This window comes from Arabidopsis thaliana, chromosome 2, assembly GCF_000001735.4.
Source record: "Arabidopsis thaliana chromosome 2, partial sequence".
NCBI classification, from domain to species: domain Eukaryota; kingdom Viridiplantae; phylum Streptophyta; class Magnoliopsida; order Brassicales; family Brassicaceae; genus Arabidopsis; species Arabidopsis thaliana.
The window spans coordinates 7,303,675-7,329,332 of record NC_003071.7 but is presented as its reverse complement, the minus strand read 5'-3'; the positions used below and the strand labels follow the sequence as shown (position 1 = coordinate 7,329,332).

General features: G+C 34.9%; 5 protein-coding genes and 2 pseudogenes across 20 annotated transcripts; 5 read left to right on the top strand and 2 right to left on the bottom strand.

Annotated features, from left to right (window-relative positions):
• The first annotated feature begins 347 nt into the window (after positions 1-347).
• Positions 348-2,010, top strand: AT2G16905 (annotated as a pseudogene). Its single transcript has one exon.
• Positions 2,011-3,015: 1,005 nt separating this feature from the next.
• AT2G16900 (phospholipase-like protein (PEARLI 4) family protein) lies at positions 3,016-5,763 on the top strand. Of its 7 annotated transcripts, none has more exons than NM_127243.3 (4): positions 3,016-3,447; positions 3,922-4,082; positions 4,304-4,596; positions 4,745-5,718. In NM_127243.3, exons 2-4 carry the CDS (start codon positions 3,959-3,961, stop codon positions 5,474-5,476), a joined length of 1,149 nt encoding a protein of 382 aa, NP_565397.1. In that variant the 5' UTR covers positions 3,016-3,447; positions 3,922-3,958; the 3' UTR covers positions 5,477-5,718. The 7 variants fall into 7 exon arrangements, with proteins under 7 accessions (NP_565397.1, NP_001324296.1, NP_001324297.1 ...); NM_001335501.1 differs by having other exon boundaries at positions 4,174-4,596; NM_001335500.1 differs by having other exon boundaries at positions 3,016-3,839.
• Positions 5,764-7,174: 1,411 nt separating this feature from the next.
• On the bottom strand, positions 7,175-9,454 carry AT2G16895 (annotated as a pseudogene). Of its 2 annotated transcripts, one of them has the most exons (3): positions 8,670-9,454; positions 7,730-8,029; positions 7,175-7,549 (listed from the first exon to the last, which is right to left on the bottom strand). The 2 variants fall into 2 exon arrangements; another variant differs by lacking the exon at positions 7,175-7,549 and having other exon boundaries at positions 7,653-8,029; positions 8,670-9,399.
• Positions 9,455-10,089: 635 nt separating this feature from the next.
• Positions 10,090-12,544, bottom strand: AT2G16890 (UDP-Glycosyltransferase superfamily protein). Of its 4 annotated transcripts, NM_127242.4 has the most exons (3): positions 11,469-12,544; positions 10,584-10,919; positions 10,096-10,484 (listed from the first exon to the last, which is right to left on the bottom strand). In NM_127242.4, exons 1-3 carry the CDS (start codon positions 12,393-12,395, stop codon positions 10,311-10,313), a joined length of 1,437 nt encoding a protein of 478 aa, NP_179281.3. In that variant the 5' UTR covers positions 12,396-12,544; the 3' UTR covers positions 10,096-10,310. The 4 variants fall into 4 exon arrangements, with proteins under 4 accessions (NP_001318233.1, NP_179281.3, NP_001323978.1 ...); NM_001335496.1 differs by having other exon boundaries at positions 10,090-10,484; positions 10,584-12,527; NM_001335497.1 differs by having other exon boundaries at positions 10,096-10,919.
• Positions 12,545-14,756: 2,212 nt separating this feature from the next.
• Positions 14,757-17,282, top strand: AT2G16880 (Pentatricopeptide repeat (PPR) superfamily protein). The gene has a single exon (NM_127241.5). The coding sequence runs from the start codon at positions 14,840-14,842 to the stop codon at positions 17,069-17,071; it is 2,232 nt and encodes a 743-aa protein (NP_179280.1). The 5' UTR covers positions 14,757-14,839; the 3' UTR covers positions 17,072-17,282.
• A 254-nt stretch (positions 17,283-17,536) lies between these two features.
• Positions 17,537-21,363, top strand: AT2G16870 (Disease resistance protein (TIR-NBS-LRR class) family). 3 transcript variants are annotated; one of them, NM_001335495.1, is made up of 5 exons: positions 17,537-18,113; positions 18,184-18,368; positions 18,451-19,279; positions 19,369-19,665; positions 19,787-21,358. In NM_001335495.1, exons 3-5 carry the CDS (start codon positions 18,539-18,541, stop codon positions 21,254-21,256), a joined length of 2,508 nt encoding a protein of 835 aa, NP_001323733.1. In that variant the 5' UTR covers positions 17,537-18,113; positions 18,184-18,368; positions 18,451-18,538; the 3' UTR covers positions 21,257-21,358. The 3 variants fall into 3 exon arrangements, with proteins under 3 accessions (NP_001323733.1, NP_179279.1, NP_001323734.1); NM_001335494.1 differs by having other exon boundaries at positions 17,546-18,113; positions 18,184-18,362; positions 19,787-21,363; NM_127240.2 differs by having other exon boundaries at positions 18,184-19,279.
• Positions 21,364-22,657: 1,294 nt separating this feature from the next.
• Positions 22,658-25,521, top strand: AT2G16860 (GCIP-interacting family protein). Of its 2 annotated transcripts, none has more exons than NM_127239.4 (6): positions 22,658-22,780; positions 23,355-23,497; positions 24,125-24,291; positions 24,383-24,623; positions 24,740-24,876; positions 24,967-25,521. In NM_127239.4, the coding sequence occupies exons 2-6, from the start codon at positions 23,374-23,376 to the stop codon at positions 25,192-25,194; spliced, it is 897 nt and encodes a 298-aa protein (NP_565396.1). In that variant the 5' UTR covers positions 22,658-22,780; positions 23,355-23,373; the 3' UTR covers positions 25,195-25,521. The 2 variants fall into 2 exon arrangements, with proteins under 2 accessions (NP_565396.1, NP_001324839.1); NM_001335493.1 differs by having other exon boundaries at positions 22,918-23,497.
• The last annotated feature ends 137 nt before the right edge of the window (positions 25,522-25,658 follow it).

The following is a 25,658-nucleotide window of genomic DNA, read 5'->3' as shown; positions in this document are numbered from 1 at the left end:
CAAACAAGAATACCTTTTTCGGAAGAAAAACAAATTCACGATTTTAAAAACGATGATCACACCAAAACAACATCATTTTCCCATTCAAATAGTTGGTCTTCGAATTTGATGAGAGTGAGATAATTATAAGAAGAAGAAGAAATGTAGAACTGATTGTTGTTTAGTTATGAGTTTTGGTTGTGATTGATGAATTAGGTTAATCATCTATCCATGAATACACATATCCATACTTTGTTTCATACTTGAAATCTTTTGTTTTTAGTTTGAAAATGTTCATCAAACTAAATAAAGCAAAAGGTTGTAATTTCTTCATATTACCTCTCGCTTTTTTTTTTATAATTTCCAAGAAACTCATCAAGGTATAATTTACATATTTTCCCAAAATAGTAAACAAAATGTATGTATATATATTGAGTTTTGAGAACGATGACAAAATGTGAGCTACCATTGAATGAAATATGTGATGTGTTGTTCAACTCATCAAATTTGTACTTTTTGAAGTTTTATTTTCTAATATGTCTTTATTTAAAGTATTTATTTTTGCTTTGAATTTTGTTTTTAATTTATGCATTTATTTTGTTGATATGTAGTTTGTTTATAGGTGCATTTATTTTGTTTTTGTTGTTGTTGTTGTTTTCTATGTTTGATCAATTGTAGTGATTGATTTGATTTTTTAATACATATTTGAACTTTTTATAATTAACATATTTTAATAAACTAAACAAAAGGAATCTTAAGATATTATATTAATCGAATGAATATGAATTAAGAAATATATGTCATTAATGATGTTCATCAACTTTTCTAATGAGAGACTTTATGGTCATGAGAATGTCCTTTGGATTAACCTTGGACCCATCATGCTCTTCGTGGGTCAAAACCCGGAGATAACGGCTACAGCCGCTGAGTACTGTCTTTATGCACTTCCTATTTTTTTTACCAATACTCTGCTTCAGCCGTTACGAGTTTATCTAAGGTCCTAGCGAGTGACTAAACCAATGATGTGGTGTACTTTAGTAGCTATGGTGTTCCATGTGCCGTTGAATTATTGGCTTGTGATGGTGAAGCATTGGGGTGTTCTTGGTGTGGCTATTGCATCTGTTGTGACGAATTTGATCATGGTTGTGCTTTTGGTTGGTTATGTTTGGATGAGTGGGATGTTGCGGAAGAGAGTGAGTGGTGATGGTGATGGTGGGTCTACTACGGTGGTGGCTCAATTGTCATCTATGTTGGAGTTGTTTGGGGATATGTTTGGAGTGGTGGTGGTATGAGATTGTGATTGTGATGGGTGGATACTTGGAGAATCCTAAGCTTGTTGTGGCTGCCACTGGAATTTTGATTCAGACTACTAGTCTTATGTATACTGTTCCTACGGCTTTAGCTGAATGCGTCTCTGCTCGGGTATGTATCTCTATACTTCTTTGTTGTGATATGTTAATGGTCAGAATTTTAGTTAAATTAAAGAAGACTAAGTGGTCAAAATTTGAGTCAAAGCTACAAAGTTGATTTGAGTCATGATTAGACTAATGATTAGTGATTAAGTGGTCAAGATTTGAGTCTAGAAAACTATTTAACTAAGTTGATTTGGGTTTTGCATTTGAATGTTCAAAATCAAATTGTGGATGAAACGTTTGAAGTCAACACATGTCTTTGCTTTTTTTTTTTAAAGAAAATTTTTGTTGTGCCTATGATTGATATTGGAGAGAGTGAGAGTAATTAGATTAAATTAAAGACTAAAAAGGCAAAAGTCTTGGAACTTGAAGGTACCAAAACATTTCAGTAGAGGCAATAACGTTTTATTCAAAAAAGATGTACAAGTTTTTTATCTGTTAGCTGGTGCTGTAAGTTTTACCGAAATAGTGCAAAGCTCTATGAAAAAGTTGTAGGAGAAAACTGTACAAAAAAGTTGAGAGTAAACTGTTTGTAACGCTTTTGACAAAGTGTACAGCTTTGTAAAGCTTTTCCCAATCAAACCCATGAACTTTTATTCTTGTATTGCTTTCTGCTATATATATTCAAAATATCTACAATTCATATATAAAAAAATGTCTATAGAGAACCTATCATGAAGAAGAATTTACTACAATTTATGTTTAGCATAAAAATGATAATATTTAAAAAATTTAAATAATATACCTACTTTACTTAGAAAAACAACTTGTGGGCAAACTTGAAGAGTGCTTATGATCTTGAATTGACTAACGTAAAATTTTCTACTAAATTTGATAATTTGAAACTCTAATTTTTCTAAGTTTTATATCTCCTGGATAATGTATTTTTCTTGATAAGTTTAAAAAACGTTTTTTCTTATTTAATGTATTTTTTTTGCTACGAATTTTTTTAATTGATTTATTCCTTTTGCTGATTTGTAGTTTGTTTTAAAGTGTATTTTTCTGTTGTTGAATGTAATGATCAATTTGGATTTTTAATATGTTAGAAATAAATCAAATTAACATATTTACTATGTAAAATAACAATAAATATACCTTAAGATTTTATATTGGTCGAATGCTATGTTAGTATTGATTTTCAATATTTTCTAATAAACAAATTTCATGGTCATGAGAATGTGTAGGTAGCTTTGTTTTAAGCTTACATATTTTAAAATTTCTAGAATTTCTTTTTAAAAACATGTCTAATTATTAATTCATTTGTATTTACAATATGTTTATCCACAATATATTTCAAGTATTGTTTATTATACCTTTCACCATTCAAATATTTATACCATATTTCATATTGTTTCCTTTTTATCTTTCACACATTATTCAGCAACTTATTTTATCTAACTACATGAAAAATATACAATGACGAAGATAATCCCATCAAACAACAATCACTAAACAGTACCAACGAGATTTACCAAAAATACCTACGGATAATCTAACGATAACTTCTATTTCCTCATATTAAGCTGCTGAGAACCTTTCTCTCGATAACCCCATCAAACAACAATCACTAAACAGATCTTAAACATACTTCCAATAACACCCAACTACAAATTAAATTAGCAATTTTACTAATAAAAATCTTAAACCAATGAGAAAACAAAATTAGTAGTCCCCACAAATAAAATTGAAATAAAAACTAAAACTATTAAAATAAAAAGTCGGTTAATAATGAGTAGGTGTGAACAAATGAGAGAGGAGGAGGATCAGCTTTGCTTTTGTTCCCTTTTCTCGTCTCTGCAGCTTCCTTGTTGTCAACTTCTGGAAGCCTTTGATTGATTGCAACTTCTATCTCCATTCTCCTGCTCATTTAATATTCCAATTAATAGTCAATCTCGTCGAATCTTCAATTTTTTAAAGCTTTTGGTCAAATCAAATGTAATGCAAAGACAGACCAAAACCTCCTCTTCTTCTTCTTATATACTTCCTCTCCTACAAAATCTCTATTTACTTCCATCTTCTCTGCTAAAGACCTTTCTTCACCATTCCCAATTTTCCGGTAACTCTCTCTTTCTCATGTGTATGACAAAAAGTTTATAGCTTTGATCGTAAAATTCGGTGCTTTATTGTTCTAGCTACAGAGATTTTTTGTGGGTCTGCTTTGATTTCTCAATAACGATGTTCCATAATAAAGTTATGGTTTTTTGTTTGATTCGAGTTATTGTTGTGGCCTGTGGGGATTGTTTGGTACAGTGGTTTATGTATATGTTTTGGTAAAGTTGTCTTCTTTGTTTCTCTCTCTTTTGGTGGAAACCAGATTGGAGTTGTTGAACTATATGCTAGTGTTTGATTTTTGTAACCATTTTGTTTATTATTGATTTGAGGTTCTAAAGTCTTGACCTTTTTTGACATACCCTGAAGTGACTTTGTTGAACTCGAGAAGCCACATTTGTTAGTGTTCTTGATGAGCTCGGTTCTTTCTTTTTTTGTTATTCATGCTGATAGGCTTCTTGTTTTGGTTGTTTGTTTGCAGTTCTTGTTTCTGATTGAATCTAGATATTGATTAAGCTATGGATGTCAATCGGAAAGCTCACCCGGATTGTCGATATTCTTCAAATCCTTTCCATGAATGTGCTTCAGATTGTTTAGAGAAGATCTCTCAAGGCCGTGGAAATAAGAATTCAAAGAAGCAAGGTACTTTCTCTGTTCTCACACTATGTTTGATCCGTTACTCTATGAGTATGCTTCTGTTGTGATGGATATTTCTGTCTTTGTCCTTCTTTAGGTATTGCTTCAAGGATAATTCTTGGAGGGTTGTCTGTTATGACAGTTATAGTTTGATCAAGGCTTTTTAGCTTTCGATGGATCTGCAAAGTTGTTTCCTTTCTTTTCTCATTGTGATTTGGTTGTTACAGGTTCAAAGATTCTTAGCCTTCCGGGGAGTTTTGGTAAGAAAAAGACGGAGTCACAGCCACCGTCACCCCTGAGTACAAGGAACTATCAGAATGGTGCTGCTAATACCCCAAAGGTTCGTCAATCAAGACCTTCACCAGTAGCTATGAAGAAGACGCCAGTTCCAGAAGCGAACAAATCTTTACACTCTTTATCGTCTGATGGAATCTCTATTGACCTCAACGGTCAGAATGATTCTTTTAACCATAAGCAGGAGAAGCCATCGCGAACTGTTCCTCTATCCCCAAACAGCATGGTATTTCTTAGTTACCCTCTCTTACTTATCATCTACGTAGGTGTATGATATATATATTAGAGACCTGTAGAGTCTTGGTTTTATGTAATGTTCTTACAAGCAGGAGTTTGATCTTAAAATGTTCGGTTTTGTTTTCAATGTTGTTCAGGCTGATCGTGGGAAACCCTTATCACCACGACCTCAAGGGCATGAACACAGTGGCAAGAATGACACAGCCAGTGAGATTAGTTTGTTTAATGTTGTAAGCCCTCCAAGATCATGCGCCAATGATGATGATGATGATGATGATGAAAACAATGGTTACGAGGAGGGAGTGGAGTTAGACCTTATATCAGTAATGTCAGACTCATGTGTTTCGGTTGGAAAATACCGTGTGAACTCAAGTGTTTCCACAATCCTACAGTCAATCATTGATAAACACGGAGACATAGCAGCAAACTGCAAGCTAGAATCAGCATCAATGCGATCCCGATACCTAGAGTGTCTATGCTCATTGATGCAAGAACTTGGATCAACCCCGGTGGGTCAGTTAACCGAACTAAAAGTAAAAGAGATGGTCGCGGTTCTCAAGGACTTGGAGTCTGTGAACATCGACGTTGGCTGGATGCGTTCGGTTCTTGAGGAGTTTGCTCAGTATCAAGAGAACACAGACTCAGAGAAGGAGAGACAAGAAGGATTGGTGAGGTCTAAGAAACAAGAAATGGAGATTCAAGAAGCTGATTTGGCTCGGATTGAGAAGGAAGTAGCGGAGGCGAGGTTGAGGGTCGAGGAGATGAAAGCAGAGCTCGCTGAGCTCGAGACAGAGCGGTTGCGGATGGAGGAGATGGGATTTAAGGTCGAGAAATATAAAGGGAAGACGTTTCTTGATGAACTTCTGTGATGGTTGTTAATATAGAGTAAACACAATACTCCAGAAGATTAATACTAATGTTTAGTTTATGTTTGATATATAAGATGTTCTTTAATAGTCAAAACCTGATCTGAGTCATTAAGGTGAAGATTCACCAAAGAGTATTATTTTCTTGTTTAATTCTTTTGGTGATAATAAATTGTTTCTTCTTTTTATTTATTTATATTTGCATCAATAACTCATATAGTCATATTTATCTTGTATTATTTCTGCTATTTAATACACTGATAATATTTACAAGTAGGGATATGAATTATTGTACCATGTGTTTTCTAAAGAGATGAGAGTTTGGACTGCAATCTTTGGCTAATCAAAGAAACACAGCAAGTGAACTTTGAGCATAATCAACTTCTTTTTTTCATTAACATTTCAGCTTTTTACAATGAGATAACTTCTTGCGAAAACTTAATATGATTAAATAACCTCTTTTCATATTGTTTTTGTCAATAACAAAAAGCAAATTAAATTTCATCTATTTTGGACTACAAAAAAAAATCATCTCTTTTATTCTTGTGTTTTATCAATAGTATATATGTCATATACATGAGTTTTTATATATAATGTTGTTTCTTTTACCATGTTGTGACATGCTCTACAATAAATCTAAGTTAATATTGTTTCTACTCATAACGACTGAAAATTGAAATATTCACAAACCCGCAAACAATATATGCATTGTATTTATTATTTAAACTATTATTTTGGACAATTTTATATGATATATATCGTTCACATTGATTTTCACTATACTCAACATGAGATGTGATATATAGTGATAGTTTGCATATGATAATAGTAATTTCCAAAATTATGAACATGTCTGATACCACTTTCACTAGTATTTTTTAATTTGTATTATTCGTCAAACTCAGACATTCACAATAAAAAGGTTATTACGGATTTTTTGCAATTTTTCTTAATGATATTTATGGATTTTGCATTTTTGTTTAAATCATACGGATTTGCTATTTTTGAAAAATTATATATATATATATATATATATATATGATTATTTTGTTATAATACATAGTTTATAACAAATAATAAATTCTAATAATAAATGGAACTGACTAAAATTAAATAAAAAGGATAAAATACGTTAAAAATCATATTTATATATTCTAAAAATTGATAAATCCATAAGATTTTAGCTAAAGTGTCAAAATCCATAAATGCCACAATTAAAATGGTAAATTCATATTTGATTCTTCAAATAAATGACAATTCTTAAGAAAAGTTGATATGTATTCTGTTTCACAAATATTTAGTTTCAGAAGAATTTAGCAAACGTAATGTGTCCTTTCTTCTTTTACTTTTTTCTTAACAGAAAGAAGCACCTACATGAATAAAATGTAGCTCAATATTTAATTAATTCAGATACCTTTCAATGAAAACCATTTTATAATAATTGAGACAATACGTGAGTAAGAGTGGGCGCAATGTGTGTCCTTTCTTCTTTTCACCTTCTTCCTCTTTTGTCGGAAAAGTGAAGATTGAACAAGAGAAAGAATGTGAATGAAAAAACGGACACATTACACCGACTCTCTCAAGTGGTGAGGTTCTTAAAATCAAATATTTTTACCATTTAAGATGTCTCGGGTGTTAATTTTGTCGAATAAGTATCGAGAAATTACAATAGTATGTGCATGGTGGGTTAAAGCTCTAATTATTAAAGTAGACTATATACAAGATTGTCCCCGAAATATCACCTTTTTGTCCAATTTTTTTAACAAATATCATCGTTAACAACATTTTGGAGTTAATAAAAAAAAATGATTGATATGTCGGAGTCATTATTCAATATCACAGAATTATAATACACATAATGAACATTAGTTTTGGTTTAAACCCGGTTCAGTTTATCCAATCTTCAATCAATCAACTCATTAGCACCGTTTGGCTCTTTACTCTTGCATAACTCCTTAAGAGCAAATCTAAATTCTTCCAAGACGAACCAGTCCCTTGCACCAAAGCTACTTTTGCCATTTTTGAGTATTCTGTCTTGCGATTTTTTCCCGTTTCTCTTTCCATTAGTTCTTTAACCTGTAAAATTAGAATATTAATAAGTCTTGAAAAGCCAATACGTACGTGGTTGGTTACCATTAATTTAGTGTAACAATTTTTTCAGATTTACTAATAAAAATAAAATAAAACAAAACATTCTTGTTGTTCTCGATATCTTTCGACTTGGTTCATCTCTAATCATAAATCCTTGCACATTACCATTTTGCGTTTCAACTCTTACTCCGACCTGTATCTCCTCCACAACCATCTTCGCATTGAGCGGTTGATCGGCCATCATCCACCAAGCCAGCAATGGAACTCTAACGCATATGCTCTCTTGAGCTGAATTCCATCCACAATGGCTCAAAAATCCTTTGAAACTTTCATGTGACAAACTGACAATATCTCCCATTGGTCTACCCAATTTCTCACTATCATCCCACTCTCGCTTATTCTATCGTTGAATCCTTCTCCAATAATCTCTTCCACGTCTTTTCTCGTGACCCATAGAAAGTTGACCTGAAATGAATCAGACTACGACATATTATGAAATACTTACTACTCGACATGTGCATTTATAAGTTATAAATTATAACCATACCTTACAATAATGCCTAACTTGTATTGTATAGTTTCGTTTTCTAGACGATATAGGTCGACGAAAAACGTAACGGTAGAATCAAAACACTTTTTTTTTTTAAATCCGAAATACACAATTATTAACTAATACCAACTTGTGTAGTCATGCCATAAATTAAACTTGATTGACAAAAAGAAATTAATGTGTGGAAAACCTCCTTGAACGGTCAAATCAAAACCTTCTATATAGATGAACGGTCAATACATTTCATTTGTTGTTTTGTTATAGTACCTTCTCTATTATTGACTCGACGTGTGCATATATACCTCACAATAATGCCTAACTTAACAAAACACGTGTTTGTTAACACCAACTTGCGTAGTGGTACACTCTATAATTAAAGTCATTATATTCAGGGCTGGTCATGGACAAGGAAAAAAGAAAACTCCTTATTAATGTGTGAAAACCTCCTTGAACGGTTAAATCAAAAGCTTCTATACATAGATGAACGGTTCAATAAATTTCATTTGATATGCACCACATAATTACATATTTCTGATATTTACTTCTAGTACGCACCTTGGAATCTTCCAAGCCGTAAAGCTAATTCCTTGAGCTGCTTAGCTTATTCGATATCTTTGTCTGCGTTCCAAACGCCACATACAATACCGGACGCATTTCTTCTCGTTTCCGGTTTAACCAATGAAACCAAGCCGGTTTAGCATTCTCCGGTTTAGGAGGATCTGTCAAACATAGTGGCCCAACACACCACGACTTTGGTCTATCATCAGAGTTATTGTTGTTATCAACAAATGTTGACTCGAGCTCGTAGAAGCTGTTGACCCGTGGCTTGTGTTGGTCGAGATCGTTTGGTCCATGAACAGTTCTTGAGCTGGACGTGATTGTTTCAGATCGGTAAGACCATGGTCGAAATCACACTTCTTAACCTGGATCCATGGAAAGCCAAGTACAGTGACCGGTTCGGTATCAGATTCAGTTTCCGGTTCCGTTAAGAGTTTGTGTTAGAAAGTAGAGAGGTTAGGACGGCAACGGCGTAAGAGTGAATGCCGTAAAAGACCAATCTAGGAATCTTGAACTTAGCTGCAGATTCTGATGTCCACCAGAGGAATCCATCGGAGACCATGAACGAAACTTGTGGAAGGTTCTTGAGTGTTTCTTCGAACAAAGAAGCTTCTTGGCGCGTGTGAAGGGTACGTAAAGTGACATGGAAGGGAGCTTTTCGGTGCTCTCGACGCCCGGACGGATTCGGGTGATGTTTTCCGGAAAAGGGAGAGAGATGACTTTGATCCCCGGCGTGTACAAGAGGAGGAAGTCTGAGATGAAAGGTTGTTTCTTGTTATCTAAGCTGTGTCGTGGCTCACAAGCTTCTATATATAGATGTAATATACATTTATTTTTCTCAAAAGGTTTTCATATTTATGAATTATGACATTGTTAAGGGCATACAATGTAAGATTAATTACATATTAAATAACATATCACTAAAAAATTTACTAGAAAAATAACAAATCGTTAGTTTAGTGCCTAGAATATTCGTGTCCATGTCACAAGTTTCATTTCATGCAAGAATCCGCGCATGATTTGTTCTAGTTATTTGTCTCTTGTTGATTTGTTCAAAACTTTTAACAAATCAGAATTTCATTAATTAATAAATAAATATAAAATATTATTATTTCATTAGTGAAATATTTTCATGAGAAATGCTGTAAAGAGAGTTGGTTCTTTTGAAAAATATTTTTATAAAAATGGTAATTTGGATAAATAAAAGTATATGAAAAAAGAGTATCACAAAGATTTTGGGCAGGTGAAGTGGCAGAGTCCATATATTATAGATTCTTCAAAACTTCTTCTAGAAACCAATGATCTTGAAAGATAAATGAAAAAGTATCTTTGACAAAAAAGAAAGAAAGATAAATGAATAAATATCTGTGACAAAAGAAAAAATGGTAATGAAATAAATATAAAAATCAAAGAACCAAATCTGCTCACTTTCAAGAAATTACGCCCATAATGGCATGAGACTGGTTTAGCTTCATGGGTAATATTAATCATAGTCAGTATTATCAAATGAGAGAGTCAGTTATTGTAATCGATAACATCTTTTCAACTAAACCAAGACTTACACAAGACGTATATTGAAAATACTTGTTTTAATTAGTAAACGTATAGACTGGTTCAGTTATTCAATTCTTAATCACTCTACTCACTAGCACCGTTTGAATCTCTACTCTTACATAACTCCTTAAGAATCATATCTAAATTCTTCCATGACGAACCAGTCCCTTCGACCAAAGCCGCTTTCGCCATTTTCGAATATTCTTTTACATTCTTTCTTGCGGTTTTCCCCGTTTCTCCTTCCATCAGTTCTTTAATCTGTGAAATAAAAATACTTATTACCACTTAGAAGACAAAAACAAAACCCTAACTCGTCACATAATTCTAAACTCAACATATGTTTTTCTATTTCGATACCTTTCCACTTAGTTCTTCTCTTGTCACAAAACCTTTTACACTCCCATCTTCCGTTTCAACTCTTACTCCCACCTTTATCTCCTCCACAACCATCTTCGCATTGAGCGGTTGCTCGGCCATCATCGGCCAAGCCAACAATGGGACCCCGACACATATGCTCTCTTGTGCTGAGTTCCACCCACAATGGCTCAAAAATCCTTTGACACTTTCATGTGACAATATCTCCCATTGGTCCACCCAATCTCTCACTATCATCCCACTCTCTCTTATTCTATCGTTGAATCCTTCTCCAATAATCTCCTCCACATCTTTTCTTGTGACCCACAGAAAGTTCACCTAGAGAATTAAACACGTCATGATATAAAATTGCTTTTTACTCGACATGCATTTATAACCATACCTTACAATTAATGCCTAATTTGTTTAGTGTCGAATTCTAGACTTAAAGTCAAGGAATTAGGTAGACGAAAGCAGGATATGTCTATTAATATATTAGAGTAGATGAATAAAAAATTTATTAATCTCTTTTGTAACTATTTCATTGCATCGATATACTTCTAAAATTTAGCTCTTCCACGCCTTTTTTTGTGATCCACAAGAAACTTAGCTTATATATTCAAACACGTCATAAAAGTAAACACTTTTCAACCACACCGAAAGCCAACTTGTGTGTGTACGTAGCTAGTCACACCTATTATATTAATTTAAAGGCATGCATGCAATTAGGTTGACAAATATACTCTGTCTGCTTAAGTGTATAAACCTAATTATAATGTGTCGAAAACCTCCTTGAACGCTTCAGTCAAGTGCTTATATATAGATGAATATAGACATCAAACTTTGTAACCATTTCATTGGATTAGTTGTGGTACGTTACGTACGTACCTTTGAATCTTCCAAGCCGAAAGCTAGTTCCATAAGCTGCTTGTTCGATATCTCTGCCTGCGTTCCAAACGCCACGTACAAAACCGGACGCCCTTCCTCTCGCTTCTGATCCAACCAATGAATCCAAGCCGGTTTAGCACTCCCCTGTTTAGGAGGATCTGTCAAACACAGTGGCCCAACACACCACGACTTTGGTTTATCACCAGAGTTGTTGTTGTAATCAACAAATGCTGACTCGAGCTCGTAGAAGCTATTGACTAAAAACCCATGGCTTGTGGTGGTCGACTTGATTTGGTCCATAGATAGTTCGAGGGCTGCACCTGATTCTTCCGGCTCGGTAGTGCCATGGTCGAAATCACACTTCTTGACCTTGATCCATGGAAAGTCTGGTACAGTGACCGGTTCGGTATCAGATTTACTTTCCGGTTCGGTAAAGAGTTCGTGTTTGAAAACAGAGATGGAGACAGCGGCGGAGTAAGAGTTCATGCCGTAGGAGACAAATCTTGGAATGTTGAACTTAGCTGCAGACTCCGATGTCCACCAGAGGAATCCATCAGAGACCATGAACGAAACTTTTGGAAGAGTCTTGAGTGTTTCTTCGAAGAAAGGTTGGAGAAGCTTCGTGGCGCGTGTGAAGGGGACGAAAAGTGACATGGATGGGAGCTTTTCGGTGTTCTCGACGCCGGGAGGGATTCCGGTGATGTTTTCCGGGAAAGGGAGAGAGATGACTTTGATCTCCGGCGTATCCGAGAGGAAGTCTGAGATGAAAGGTTGGTTCTTGGGAGTGGTGAAAACGGTGACGGTGATGGTTGGTTCTTTGCGGTGGTGACGGAGGAGGAGACGACCGAATTGGAGGAGAGGGATGATGTGGCCTTTTGACATGAAAGGGAAGAGGACCACGTGGTGGTGATGTGTTGAAACGGACATTTTTTAAAAAGTTTGTTTGTTTTCTTGGGTGTTTCTTAGTTCTCACGATATGTTGTTCGGTCCGCAAGCCCTATATATATAGGAAGTGAATCGTGATATTGATTTAATTATTTGGATATTATCAAATAGCATAACATTTTAGTTGGTGCTTTAAATAAATATTTTAATACATACGTGTACAGTTTATTTTCATCGACACAAGTTAAGCTAAAACTCGAGTTTGAAAACCAAACTGAGGGAACCATTATTTCTAATTATACAAGTATGTGTCAAACATTAATCAGCTACAAGACAGGATAAATTCGGAAACGAATAGTGTCATCTTTAATGTTAAACAGAAAAAAAAAAATATACATAAAATTCATATTAAGTTACAAGTATATTGGTTGAGTGGAGTTGTCATAACATTAATATTAAGAAAGAACAGTGTCATCTGATAATACTTTATCTGTATATGTAAGTTCAACTGATTCTAGTTTACGTACGAACTTAGTTATCGAGTTGAATTTAGGTAGAGAGTGGAGACACATCGATGATGATAGCAAAAACCATTACACTAGGGTAAATAAAAGTTTAATATTACGTATACATATAGGGTAATAATAGACATCATAAGGTATGTGGGATATTTTGTGACTTAAATTAAATTATATTTGTGACAAAAAAAATTTTTATCTAAAGATTAACATTTTAAAATACTCATTTGTTACATATCAGTGAAATCACCTTCAAATCAAATTTCAAATCAAAAAGAAGAAGAAGAAGAAAGTGATAATCCAAAGCTGACACTTCGAGTAATTTCCCATATATTAATAATGATTAATGCTTATAGCCTTATGTATCAATATCACTCATGCATGCGTAAGTTTAAACGTAAAACCTAGATGAAAAGAAGAAAAAGAATCACAAAGATTTGGGCAAGACAGGTGTTACGTATAACTTTCTCACGGAAGCAAGCAATGTCCCAGAAGTTTCTTCTAGAAACCAATACTCTAGAAAGACTATATATCAAATAAACAAATACAAAAATTGACGAAGAGGAAAAATATATTAAAAGATGATAATTTGGATACACTATATTCATATTTTCACTGAATAAATATACGTATATATACGCTATTTGTTCACTTAAAGTATAGTTGTAAAGAACTATGATCTTCAAACTCTAAGTAGTATCATAAATCTTTTTTTTTTTTTTCTTTTATTATTATGACTTTATAGAAAGGACACTATGATGATGCAATTGACATGGACAAAAGTCACTACGACGGTCTATCGTTTCGCCCCACTTTTGCATTAGAGCCAAGTACTAGCCACAGCCTCTTGCAGTGACAATGTCGCGTTCTAGGCAATGTCTCGCCGTTCGTTTTTCTTTCTTAGTTTTATATTTTGAAAATTTTGTTTCTTGTCCTTTTCACTTTTAGTCTTTAGACTTACTTTTTTGCACTACATCAACACCTATCTACAAGATATTTCTGTAGATACGTATATACACTTACTTCTTTTTCTAGAAGCTCATTTTATAACTTATATAACATATAAAGTATCCTAGCTTCATGTCATGTTGGCTCGTTTCGTTGTCGTCGACATAGAATATATAATGCTCCTTCAATACTTAGATTTAGATGTTGCTGAATAATTGAATAGCAAATGCTTATATCTAATGTAAATATTAGTTTATCACTGACCAAACTTATAATCTAGTGGTTAATACAACTTTGAATTAAGTGCTTTTGTATTCGTGCTGCTATCGTATCATCATCGAATTTAGTGCTATTGTACTAGAGTTCGTGTTTGTGAATTAGTGATAAAATATAATTTTACTAACTTATAGCTTAACATTTCTTAAACGTTATATTGTAATTAGGGATGAAAACACAAATGCAACAGTTAGTTTTTTTATTGGAATATAATCACTACATTTATCAACATTTCAATTTCGCAAAAGATATTTTCTAACTTGTAAATAAGTAAATTATTTTTTTCTATTTGTCTGTAGCTACGCAAAATAAGGTTTTGGAGAAATATGAATGTCATACAGTAAACCTAAGAATAAACAATAATAATTAAAACAAATAAATTTATTTTAATTTAAAAAGAAATCTGTTTTACTTTACTGATCCAATTTTTTTAAAATATAAATTATAAGAAAAATAATCATGCGAAAATTCGTATGTACTATGTAGCATGACCAAAACATTTGAGAATGAAATGATTTTTACCAATGAAAAAAAAAAAAATCATGAAACGACAGGGTCCTATTGCGTTTGGTTTAAGCCGAAAACCCGAGTTCTCCAATTTCCGGTTCGGTGTAATCCCGGTTAAATATACGCTTCACAGTTTTAAACCATCACAGTGAAAAAGCTTCATAGCTTTCTTCTTCTTCTTCTTGACGATACAACGAGGATGATCATCAGATAAATTTCCATTGATTGCCAACAAAAATGGCGACTTTAAAGCCACCCGAATCTCAATTACTAAAAACCCTAACATCAATCCTCACATCAGAGAAAACCCATTTCCTCGAAACCCTAAATCCCTACATTCCTCAAATCACACAGCCTCTCCTTACCTCTCTCCTCTCTTCTCCTTCACTCGCTAAGAAACCAGAAACCCTAGTATCTTTCTTCCAATGGGCTCAAACTTCAATCCCCGAAGCATTTCCATCGGATTCACCTCTTCCACTTATCTCCGTCGTCCGTTCTCTTCTCTCTCACCACAAATTCGCCGACGCCAAGTCTCTTCTCGTCTCCTATATCCGCACCTCCGATGCATCTCTCTCTCTTTGCAACTCTCTCCTTCACCCGAATCTTCATCTATCACCTCCACCTTCTAAAGCTCTATTCGACATTGCTCTTAGTGCTTATCTTCATGAGGGAAAGCCTCACGTTGCGTTACAGATCTTCCAGAAGATGATTCGATTAAAGCTTAAGCCAAATCTGCTCACTTGCAATACTCTTCTCATTGGTTTAGTCAGGTACCCTTCTAGCTTCTCTATCTCAAGTGCTAGAGAAGTGTTTGATGATATGGTTAAGATTGGTGTTTCGCTAAATGTGCAAACTTTCAATGTTTTGGTTAATGGGTATTGCTTGGAAGGTAAGCTTGAGGATGCTTTAGGAATGTTAGAGAGGATGGTTAGTGAATTCAAGGTTAATCCTGATAATGTTACTTACAATACGATTTTGAAAGCAATGTCTAAGAAAGGTCGTTTGAGTGATCTTAAGGAATTGTTGTTGGATATGAAGAAGAATGGATTGGTGCCAAATAGGGTTACTTATAATAATTTAGTGTATGGTTACTGTAAGTTAGGTTCGTTGAAAGAAGCATTTCAGATTGTGGAGCTGATGAAGCAAACTAATGTATTACCGGATCTTTGTACCTATAACATTTTGATCAATGGGCTTTGCAATGCGGGGAGTATGAGGGAAGGTCTTGAATTAATGGATGCGATGAAGAGTTTGAAGTTACAGCCCGATGTGGTTACTTACAATACATTGATTGATGGGTGTTTCGAATTGGGGCTTAGTTTGGAGGCTAGGAAGTTGATGGAGCAAATGGAAAATGATGGAGTCAAAGCTAACCAAGTGACTCATAATATCTCTCTTAAGTGGCTTTGTAAGGAAGAGAAAAGGGAAGCGGTTACTAGAAAGGTTAAGGAATTGGTGGACATGCACGGGTTTTCTCCTGATATAGTAACTTATCATACTCTGATTAAAGCGTATTTGAAAGTAGGAGATTTGAGTGGTGCCCTTGAGATGATGCGTGAGATGGGGCAAAAAGGGATTAAGATGAATACTATTACCCTTAATACCATTCTTGATGCTCTATGTAAGGAGAGGAAACTTGATGAGGCTCACAATTTGCTGAATAGTGCGCACAAACGAGGATTTATTGTTGACGAGGTTACTTATGGCACATTAATCATGGGATTCTTCAGGGAAGAAAAAGTGGAGAAAGCTTTGGAGATGTGGGATGAGATGAAGAAGGTAAAGATTACTCCTACAGTGAGCACGTTCAACTCTTTAATTGGAGGTCTCTGTCACCATGGAAAAACTGAGCTAGCAATGGAGAAATTCGATGAGCTTGCTGAGAGTGGTTTGCTTCCTGATGACAGTACTTTCAATTCAATCATCCTCGGATACTGCAAAGAAGGACGAGTTGAGAAAGCATTCGAGTTTTATAATGAATCCATCAAACACTCTTTCAAGCCTGATAACTATACATGCAACATTCTCCTCAATGGTCTTTGTAAGGAAGGTATGACAGAAAAGGCTCTCAATTTCTTCAACACGCTAATAGAGGAGAGAGAGGTTGATACAGTTACATACAACACGATGATCTCGGCTTTCTGCAAGGACAAGAAGTTAAAAGAAGCATATGACCTTCTATCAGAAATGGAGGAGAAAGGACTAGAGCCTGATCGGTTTACATACAACAGTTTTATCAGTTTGCTTATGGAAGATGGTAAGCTGAGTGAAACAGATGAATTGTTAAAGAAATTTTCCGGAAAGTTTGGATCGATGAAGCGGGATTTACAGGTAGAGACAGAGAAAAATCCAGCAACAAGTGAATCAAAGGAGGAACTTAACACTGAAGCTATTGCTTATTCAGATGTAATAGATGAACTTTGTAGTAGAGGAAGATTAAAGGAGCATTCTAGATCTTACACTAGTTGAAGGAGAAACTCCTTTTTTGTGGTTTCTTTTTTGTATTTCGATTTTCTCAAAGCATACTTATTACTTGTTACAGAAAGACATTGTAATGTAGTTTTTATGTGATGATGATGATTATTATGTTTAGATTGATTAAAAAATTGTGTATTAACATATCAGGAAACTTTCAAAATGTCGTGTACTCGTACGTATAATATTTTACTGACAACAAAAGAGAGAAAAAAACGATCTGAATTCCTTTTTTGTAATCGGTGACCGGTTCGGAAGGCTGGACCGATCGGGTTACCGAATTTTTTTTATAATTTTGGTGAATTGTTTCCATTTTTGGGTTTAAAACCGAGCCTAACCGTGACAAATTCTCCAAAAACTACCGAAATATATCAAAACTACCAAACATAAACCGAAATTACCCACATAAACCGATATTGTTTTTTAAACCGAACTTGGGTTCCAATTGAGAATTATTTTCTCGAAACAGAACTTCATCGTTCTTTCTCAAACGTCAACGGTCAATGAATAGGCCATCTCCATTTTTGTACATCTTCTGAGCTTCAACTTTTCTCGCTGCTCTCTATCTCATGGCTTCTTCTTCATCGTCTCGCACCTGGAATTACCGAGTCTTTGCGAGCTTCCACGGACCAGACGTCCGTAAAAGCTTTCTGAGTCATTTTCGCAAACAGTTCATCTGCAATGGGATTACAATGTTCGATGATCAAAAGATCGTGAGAAGTCAAACCATCGCTCCTTCACTCACGCAAGGGATTAGAGAATCGAAGATCTCGATCGTCATTCTCTCCAAGAACTATGCTTCTTCTACTTGGTGTTTGAATGAGCTCCTGGAGATTTTGAAGTGCAGGGAAGATATTGGGCAAATTGTGATGACTGTATTCTACGGAGTAGATCCATCTGATGTCCGCAAACAAACCGGTGAATTTGGAACAGTTTTCAATAAAACTTGTGCTCGTAGAACAGAGAAAGAGAGGCGAAATTGGAGCCAAGCTTTGAATGTTGTGGGAAACATAGCCGGAGAACACTTCCTTAACTGGTTTGTGATTAATCAAAAATGATACTTCTATGATTTGATGGGAACAATATTTATGTTTCTCTTTTGTTAGGGACAATGAAGCGGAGATGATCGAGAAAATTGCAAGAGATGTATCGGAAAAACTGAATATGACACCGTCTAGTGATTTTGATGGCATGGTTGGGATTGAAGCTCATTTGAAGGAGATGGAGGTTTTGCTAGACTTTGATTATGATGGAGTTAAGATTGTTGGAATCTTTGGTCCTGCAGGTATTGGTAAGACAACTATTGCGAGAGCTTTGCATAGTCTACTACTCTTTAAGAAGTTTCAGCTTACTTGTTTTGTTGATAACCTTAGAGGAAGCTATCCCATTGGTATTGATGAGTATGGTTTGAAGTTGCGTTTACAAGAACACCTTCTTTCAAAGATTTTGAACCAAGATGGTATGAGGATAAGCCATTTAGGTGCGGTAAAAGAGAGGTTATGCGACATGAAAGTGCTTATCATTCTTGATGATGTGAATGATGTGAAGCAATTAGAGGCTTTGGCTAATGACACTACTTGGTTTGGTCCTGGAAGTAGGGTTATTGTGACAACAGAAAACAAAGAGATTTTGCAGCGGCATGGTATCGATAATATGTACCATGTGGGCTTTCCTTCTGACGAAAAAGCTATGGAGATCTTATGTGGATATGCTTTTAAACAAAGCTCTCCACGTCCTGGTTTTAACTATCTTGCACAAAAGGTAACATGGCTTTGTGGTAACCTTCCTTTGGGTCTACGTGTGGTTGGTTCATCTTTACGTGGGAAGAAGGAGGACGAATGGAAATCTGTGATACGAAGGCTAGACACTATTATTGATAGAGATATCGAAGACGTACTAAGAGTTGGCTACGAAAGTTTACATGAGAATGAGCAATCTCTGTTTCTCCACATTGCAGTCTTCTTCAACTGCAAAGATGTTGATCTTGTGAAAGCCATGCTTGCTGACGATAACTTGGATATCGCACACGGGTTGAAAATCTTGGTAAACAAATCTCTCATATATATATCTACCACTGGGGAAATAAGAATGCACAAGTTGCTACAACAAGTGGGCAGACAAGCCATTAACAGACAAGAGCCTTGGAAACGCTTGATCTTAACTAATGCTCAAGAGATTTGTTATGTCCTTGAAAATGATAAAGTAAGTTATTTCTAAGGAAACCTTTACACTTTTAAAAATAATCTTACCTATTTTACTAACAGTTTCTTTATATTCAAAACATGATTTAGGGTACTGGAGTTGTGTCTGGCATATCATTTGATACATCAGGAATTAGCGAAGTGATTTTAAGCAATAGAGCTCTTAGAAGAATGTCTAATCTCCGATTCCTAAGTGTTTACAAGACAAGACATGATGGGAATAATATAATGCATATACCTGAGGACATGAAGTTTCCACCTCGCCTAAGGTTACTACATTGGGAAGCATATCCGAGCAAGAGTCTTCCTCTTGGATTTTGCCTGGAAAATCTTGTCGAACTCAATATGAAAGATAGCCAGCTCGAAAAGCTCTGGGAAGGAACTCAGGTTAGTTACCATAGTATTCTGTGTTTTCATTTTAGCAGTAGTTAAATAGCAACATATGAAATAAGAAGTTTCTCATTTGAAGTTCTGATGTTCCTTCTCTCTTCTATGATTTGACATTCAGCTGTTGACAAATCTTAAGAAGATGGATTTGTCAAGATCAGTTCATTTGAAGGAACTCCCAGATCTTTCAAATGCTACAAACCTGGAGAGACTGGAACTATGTGATTGCAGGGCTTTGGTAGAGCTTCCAAAGTCTATTGGGAATCTTCATAAACTAGAGAACTTAGTGATGGCTAACTGCATAAGTCTAGAAGTCATACCAACTCACATCAACTTGGCATCTCTTGAGCATATCACCATGACTGGATGCTCACGACTGAAAACATTTCCAGATTTTTCTACAAACATTGAGAGACTCCTTCTAATCGGCACATCGGTAGAAGAAGTGCCTGCATCAATCAGGCATTGGTCTTCTCTTTCGGATTTTTGTATAAAAAACAATGAAGATCTTAAGAGCTTAACATATTTTCCAGAGAAGGTAGAGCTGCTAGATCTAAGCTATACTGATATTGAGAAGATTCCAGATTGCATCAAAGGTTTTCATGGGCTAAAGTCTCTTGATGTAGCCGGCTGCAGAAAACTCACATCATTGCCTGAGCTCCCTATGTCACTCGGACTCTTAGTGGCTTTAGATTGTGAATCACTGGAGATAATAACATACCCTTTAAACACTCCAAGTGCGCGACTCAATTTCACCAACTGCTTCAAACTTGGTGAAGAATCAAGGAGACTAATCATCCAACGATGCGCGACTCAGTTTCTTGACGGGTATGCATGCTTACCGGGAAGAGTAATGCCTGATGAGTTCAACCAAAGAACTAGCGGTAATAATTCCTTGAACATTCGTCTTTCTTCTGCATCCTTCAAGTTTAAAGCATGCGTCGTGATTTCACCTAACCAGCAACAACACTCATGGGAACACACTGATATACGGTGTATCGTAGGCAGTTACAATAAAGTTATTTGCGTAGAACACCCAAATGAATCGACCAGAATTCAAACCGAACATTTGTGTATATTTCATGGTAGCGTGTCTGAAGTTAGCAGCAACGAGGCATTGTTTGAATTCTGCATCGATGCCTCGAATCAATTTGATAACTTCAAGATTCTCGAATGTGGTGTACGAATCTTGACTAATGAACCGGAGAGAAGCAGCAAGAAGACCGTCTCTAGGGGGCTCAGGTCCCATGCCAAAATTTTGAAAGCTTGCTTACATAAAAGGAAACAGAAAAAAATGATTGGTTATTTACTAAAAGAGGAATTTGGTTTGCCAAGGGATAACAGGATTATTGAAGTCGATGAGGACAACAACAATGATCATACAGTGAGCTTGGACTCGGCATCAGACAATGTTGAAGGAAAGGAGAAACCTATAGATTGTTGGAGTTGGCTCTGCATCTGCTTTGATCTATCCAATATTGTGAGGAACATGGGAAAGCTTGTGTTGGGTAAGGAAACGACAGAATCCATAGATGGAGGAGTTCTTCACGAATACAGCACTAGGAAAGATGATGACGTGACCATGGGCTAATCCTGTGTGGCGTGGGCCATCTGGCATGGGTCCTAACTAACTCCTATATATAATCGAACTCATTCTATTTGTAATCTCACTTTTTTTTTTTTTTTTTTTTTTGGTAAACATTGTAATCTCACTTTTCTTTCGTATTTTTTGTTAAATGGTATTCAAATAATAATGTCTTTCACTTTTCTATGGAACGAGGATTCCGATATATATCTATTGTCTTACATCTTGCTTTATTTGATTAAAATTGATACAAAGATTACATAGTTATTTCTTAGACATACACATATAACCAAAAAGTGATTAAGTTTTAAAGAAGAAGGTGCAATCAAACAAGTGATTAAACGCCGCTTTTTTTGGTAAGCCTTACACGCTAATAGATTATCAAATCTGTTATATTCCTTATTAGTCTTCTTCCTTAAACCGTTATGAGGATTTTATCTACGCTTTTTAGCTGAATTTTGGTTTATATATTTCGAATTAAATTATATTTTAGATCTAATTTTATATTTTTTATAAACAATGTTGATTTTACCATGTGAATATATTTATGTGTTTATATAGAAACTAATATTAAACTAACATTTGAAAATAAAATGATTGGAAAATATATTTTTTTTTTAAAATAGAGGAGAGAGAATGCCATTATATGGATTTTGAATGAAGTAATCATAAAAAATACAAAAAATGTTAGTTTTTTTTCTAGCACCATTGAAAACATATTGAGCATATTAATTAGAATCAATTATGAATTTGCCATTTTATGTATTTGTTGATTTTGGCATTTTTTGAATAGTTTGCGGATTTGGCCTTTTTCAAGCAACACAATTATGATTAAACATACGTTGTATTTGTTATGTTTGGGTTTAGTCGGTTCTATTTATTATTCGGTTTTAGTATTTGGTATAAAATACGTAAATTTCTAAGTTTTAAAATGACAAATTTTTAATTGATTTAAGTAAAAATGGCATTTTCGTAACAATTTTTAAAAAAAGGCATTTTCTACAAGAATTCATATTAATTAAGACTAATTTTTTCCCCTTCCATATAGAGATACCAATACTACATACAATAAATAACTTTACTTATGCAAACATGAAATTTTTGAATTTTTTCTTCCTGTTATGAATTATAACATTTTGTAACTCTAGTAAGAAAAACATTTTGAAATTATTCAACAAGAGCGAAATATATTTTCAAATAAATATTTTCATATGAAAAATTTTATGAAGATAAATTTCCAAAAACAAAATTAACTTTTAAAATTGTTTTCTCTTAAAAAAAAATCAAATTGTATACTCTGGCTAGAATTAATGTCAAATTCCTTAAACTTACCAAAAACAAATGTCAAATTCCTTAAAAAATTTGTTGGCCCAAGTCAAATTTAAGAGGCCCATCTATAATTAATATTTTCCAATATTTTTTCTCCTCTATTCTTCTCCACTGAGCGGAGAAAAAAAAAATCATTATCGTCCGCGAGATATCTGGTGTTCTTCTCGTACTTGCGGATTCCTCCGAATTGTTTCTTCACAGGTTGGTTTTTTTGATTCGATTTCAGTTTGGAGTGTTTCTTCTCTCTATTCTATAGATTGTTTCTTCGATTTCAATCGTTTGGTTTTTGAATAGAAAACCAAAGAGAAGATGATTTTACTTGTTTCCATTGTTCTTAGGTTTTGGGAAAAATCTTACGTATTTAACATAGTGTTTCAAATACACAGAATCTCGAAATTGATTCCGATTTATGAGGTCATGAATCTACAATTTCCTACCTCCTGTTTTAGGCTTTGAACAGATTAGGTTTAATATTTAAGTGAATTTGCATCAAATTAGGGAAATTTTCATTGAATCCAGTTAAGTTCTTGTTTGCATCAACTTGTAGTGTTATATAGTTTAGCTACAAATTTGCATCAAATTAGGGATTTTTCATTGAACCCAGTTAAGATTTTTATTTACATCATCGTAATGTGTGAGCTTTGTTGTTATTTGGTGCTTCTTGTGCCTCTTTTGCTATTATTCTTAAATCTCAATGAGAGAAGAGTTTATTTTGCAGTTTATTGGCGTTTCTGTTGGATAACTTTATTGGCGTTTCTGTTGGTTTATTTTGCAGTTTCTTAACGCTTGGAAGTATGGTTAGTGAGAGAAGAGTGCATCCGGATTGTATAAACGCTTCAAATCCTTATCACGAGTGTGTCGAGTATTGCTTTAAGAAAATCGCTGAAGCAAAGGCCAGATTCGAGAAGCAGAACACTGGTTTGTGTTCTTTTTCTATTTTTTGAGGCTTAGCTGTTCTTGATGTTTCTGTCATCTGTGTCCATTCTCATGGAGGTCTATAATTTTGATGTGTAGCAGTAGCTGTTTTGAGGTTTAATGATTATTTGCTACTTGCTAGGTTATTCGTTTAGAGGAGATCTGTTAGTGAATTTGCACATTAAGTTTCTAGTGATGCTTCAATGCTACTGAGTTTCTATTCTGTGATTCTCACTATTTAAAAATGAGTGAAGGAGTAGTTATTGCTTTGAGAAAATTGCTGAAGCAAAGGCCAGTAGAGAAGTAGAGAGAAGTAGAATACTAGTTTGCGGTGTATGTATCATCTGTGTGAATTTGTTTCCCGTGATTATGGTTTATGATTTTTGATGCGTAAGCGTAGCGGTTTGAGGTTTATTATTAGAGTTATGAGTAAATCTTCACATAAAGCTGGTGTTGTCTCAATGCAACTTAGTTTCAATTTTGTGATCCACCCACTATGTGCAGAAACAGATAGAGACATGTTACTTGTCATTGTGATATCATGTCTTATGAAATGTTCATGTAGTTCTGATAAGAAGTGAGTGTGAATTACCATTCTGAGACTTGTTTTTCTTTTTCATGTACCAAAAGGATTAGCTAAAGTTCACGAGCAGACGAGGGAGCCGCTCGATGATAAAAGAATAGAGGAAGATAGTTCAGAAGAAGAAGAGGAGGAAGAGGATAACCAAGAACCTCAAGTAGATGTAACTCAACTTACAGGGAGACAAAAGAAGTTGTTTGAGTTGAGACTTAAGATGGTAAGTCTTTTTGTACAGTCATTAGTAATTCTTTTAAAGAATCCAAAGATCGTTTTATATATGTAACTCTTCCATAACGCTTTTGTTTCAGAATGAAGCAAGAAAATCCAATCAGACGGATGTCGGGAGTGAAAAGAAGAAAATGGAAGCACCAACAGAGACAAAAGGAATCTCAAAACAGAAATGGTTGGAGGGGAGGAAGAAAAAGATTGGGAAACTTCTTGATGCTAATGGTTTAGATATGACACAGGCTTATATGCTCGATACTCAAGAAGCAGCTGAATCAAAATACAAAAAATGGGAAAAGGAACCTACGCCTGCGGGTTGGGATGGTACGTGAAATTCGTACTGAATTGAAACTCTTGTCTCTTCTCATTTGTTATGTTTCACTTCGATGATTACACAATTATTGAGAGGCTAATGTGTGAAATGTTGTATTTATCTTCAGTCTTTAACCAGAAGACGTTATACAACGCATACAAGAAACGGACAAAGAACATTCAGGTTGATCTGGAGGAGTATAACAGAATGAGAGCAGCTGATCCAGAGTTTTACCGTGAGGCCTCAAGCTTGCAATATGGAAAGGTTTGTGATTTGTCGTTTTTGGTCAATGAGAGACTCAAATCTAAAGTAAAGAGTCATAGAAAAGCTCAATCCTTTGTTAAACTTTTGCAGGCTCCAAAAACTTCGCAAGATAAGATAGATAAGATGGCAAAAGAGCTCTTAGACAGAGAGCAAAAGCGACAAGAGTTTAGCAGGAGGAGGAAGTTCCGGGAAGAGAAGGATATCGATTCCATCAACGACAGAAACGAGCATTTCAACAAGAAAATCGAGCGTGCGTTTGGGAAATACACGCTGGAGATCAAAAACAACTTGGAACGAGGAACTGCATTACCCGACTAAGCTACTTGAGCTCACATGTTGGAAACAAGGGAATGGATTTCTGGTTCGAAAGTAAACTATGCTGTTGTCTGATTAATTGTCCTTAAATTATCCTTCTTGAGAGAACTAAATTGTAGAATGAACGTTTCTTTAGCCCACTTTGAAATTCAAACAAAATTTCTGTACCAGCTCTCGCTAGAGAGAACAAACGGTAACAAGAAAAAAGTTTTAGCTTTTTACTTTTTCTCTTTGTTTCTTTGTCAAAAATAGAATCAGCTGATGTAGCCAAACTCGAGGACACACAACTTTGGTAAAAGAAAATGTTTTGAAGAAATCTGCTTAAATTTAAGGTTTGGGTACGAATTCCGGTTATTATCGAGATGGATAGACTAATGTGTAAAGTGGTCTATGGTGAAGAGTGTGGACCCTTTAGTGTGGTGGTCCTTTATCTTTTTCTCTTCATCTCCGTCTGCTTTCGAGCCCTT

Coding starts and splice junctions, on each gene's coding strand:
- AT2G16900 (NM_001335499.1), top strand. CDS start 3,959: ATGGATGTCAATCGGAAAGCTCACCCGGATTGTCGATATTCTTCAAAT. Junction 4,083..4,303: donor TAAGAATTCAAAGAAGCAAG/GTACTTTCTCTG, acceptor TGGTTGTTACAG/GTTCAAAGATTCTTAGCCTT. Junction 4,597..4,744: donor CTCTATCCCCAAACAGCATG/GTATTTCTTAGT, acceptor AATGTTGTTCAG/GCTGATCGTGGGAAACCCTT.
- AT2G16890 (NM_127242.4), bottom strand. CDS start 12,395: ATGTCCGTTTCAACACATCACCACCACGTGGTCCTCTTCCCTTTCATG. Junction 10,920..11,468: donor TCGGCTTGGAAGATTCAAAG/GTACGTACGTAA, acceptor TTAATTCTCTAG/GTGAACTTTCTGTGGGTCAC. Junction 10,485..10,583: donor GAGAAGAACTAAGTGGAAAG/GTATCGAAATAG, acceptor TTTATTTCACAG/ATTAAAGAACTGATGGAAGG.
- AT2G16880 (NM_127241.5), top strand. CDS start 14,840: ATGGCGACTTTAAAGCCACCCGAATCTCAATTACTAAAAACCCTAACA.
- AT2G16870 (NM_127240.2), top strand. CDS start 17,647: ATGGCTTCTTCTTCATCGTCTCGCACCTGGAATTACCGAGTCTTTGCG. Junction 19,280..19,368: donor ATGTCCTTGAAAATGATAAA/GTAAGTTATTTC, acceptor AACATGATTTAG/GGTACTGGAGTTGTGTCTGG. Junction 19,666..19,786: donor AGCTCTGGGAAGGAACTCAG/GTTAGTTACCAT, acceptor TTTGACATTCAG/CTGTTGACAAATCTTAAGAA.
- AT2G16860 (NM_127239.4), top strand. CDS start 23,374: ATGGTTAGTGAGAGAAGAGTGCATCCGGATTGTATAAACGCTTCAAAT. Junction 23,498..24,124: donor ATTCGAGAAGCAGAACACTG/GTTTGTGTTCTT, acceptor ATGTACCAAAAG/GATTAGCTAAAGTTCACGAG. Junction 24,624..24,739: donor TACGCCTGCGGGTTGGGATG/GTACGTGAAATT, acceptor ATTTATCTTCAG/TCTTTAACCAGAAGACGTTA.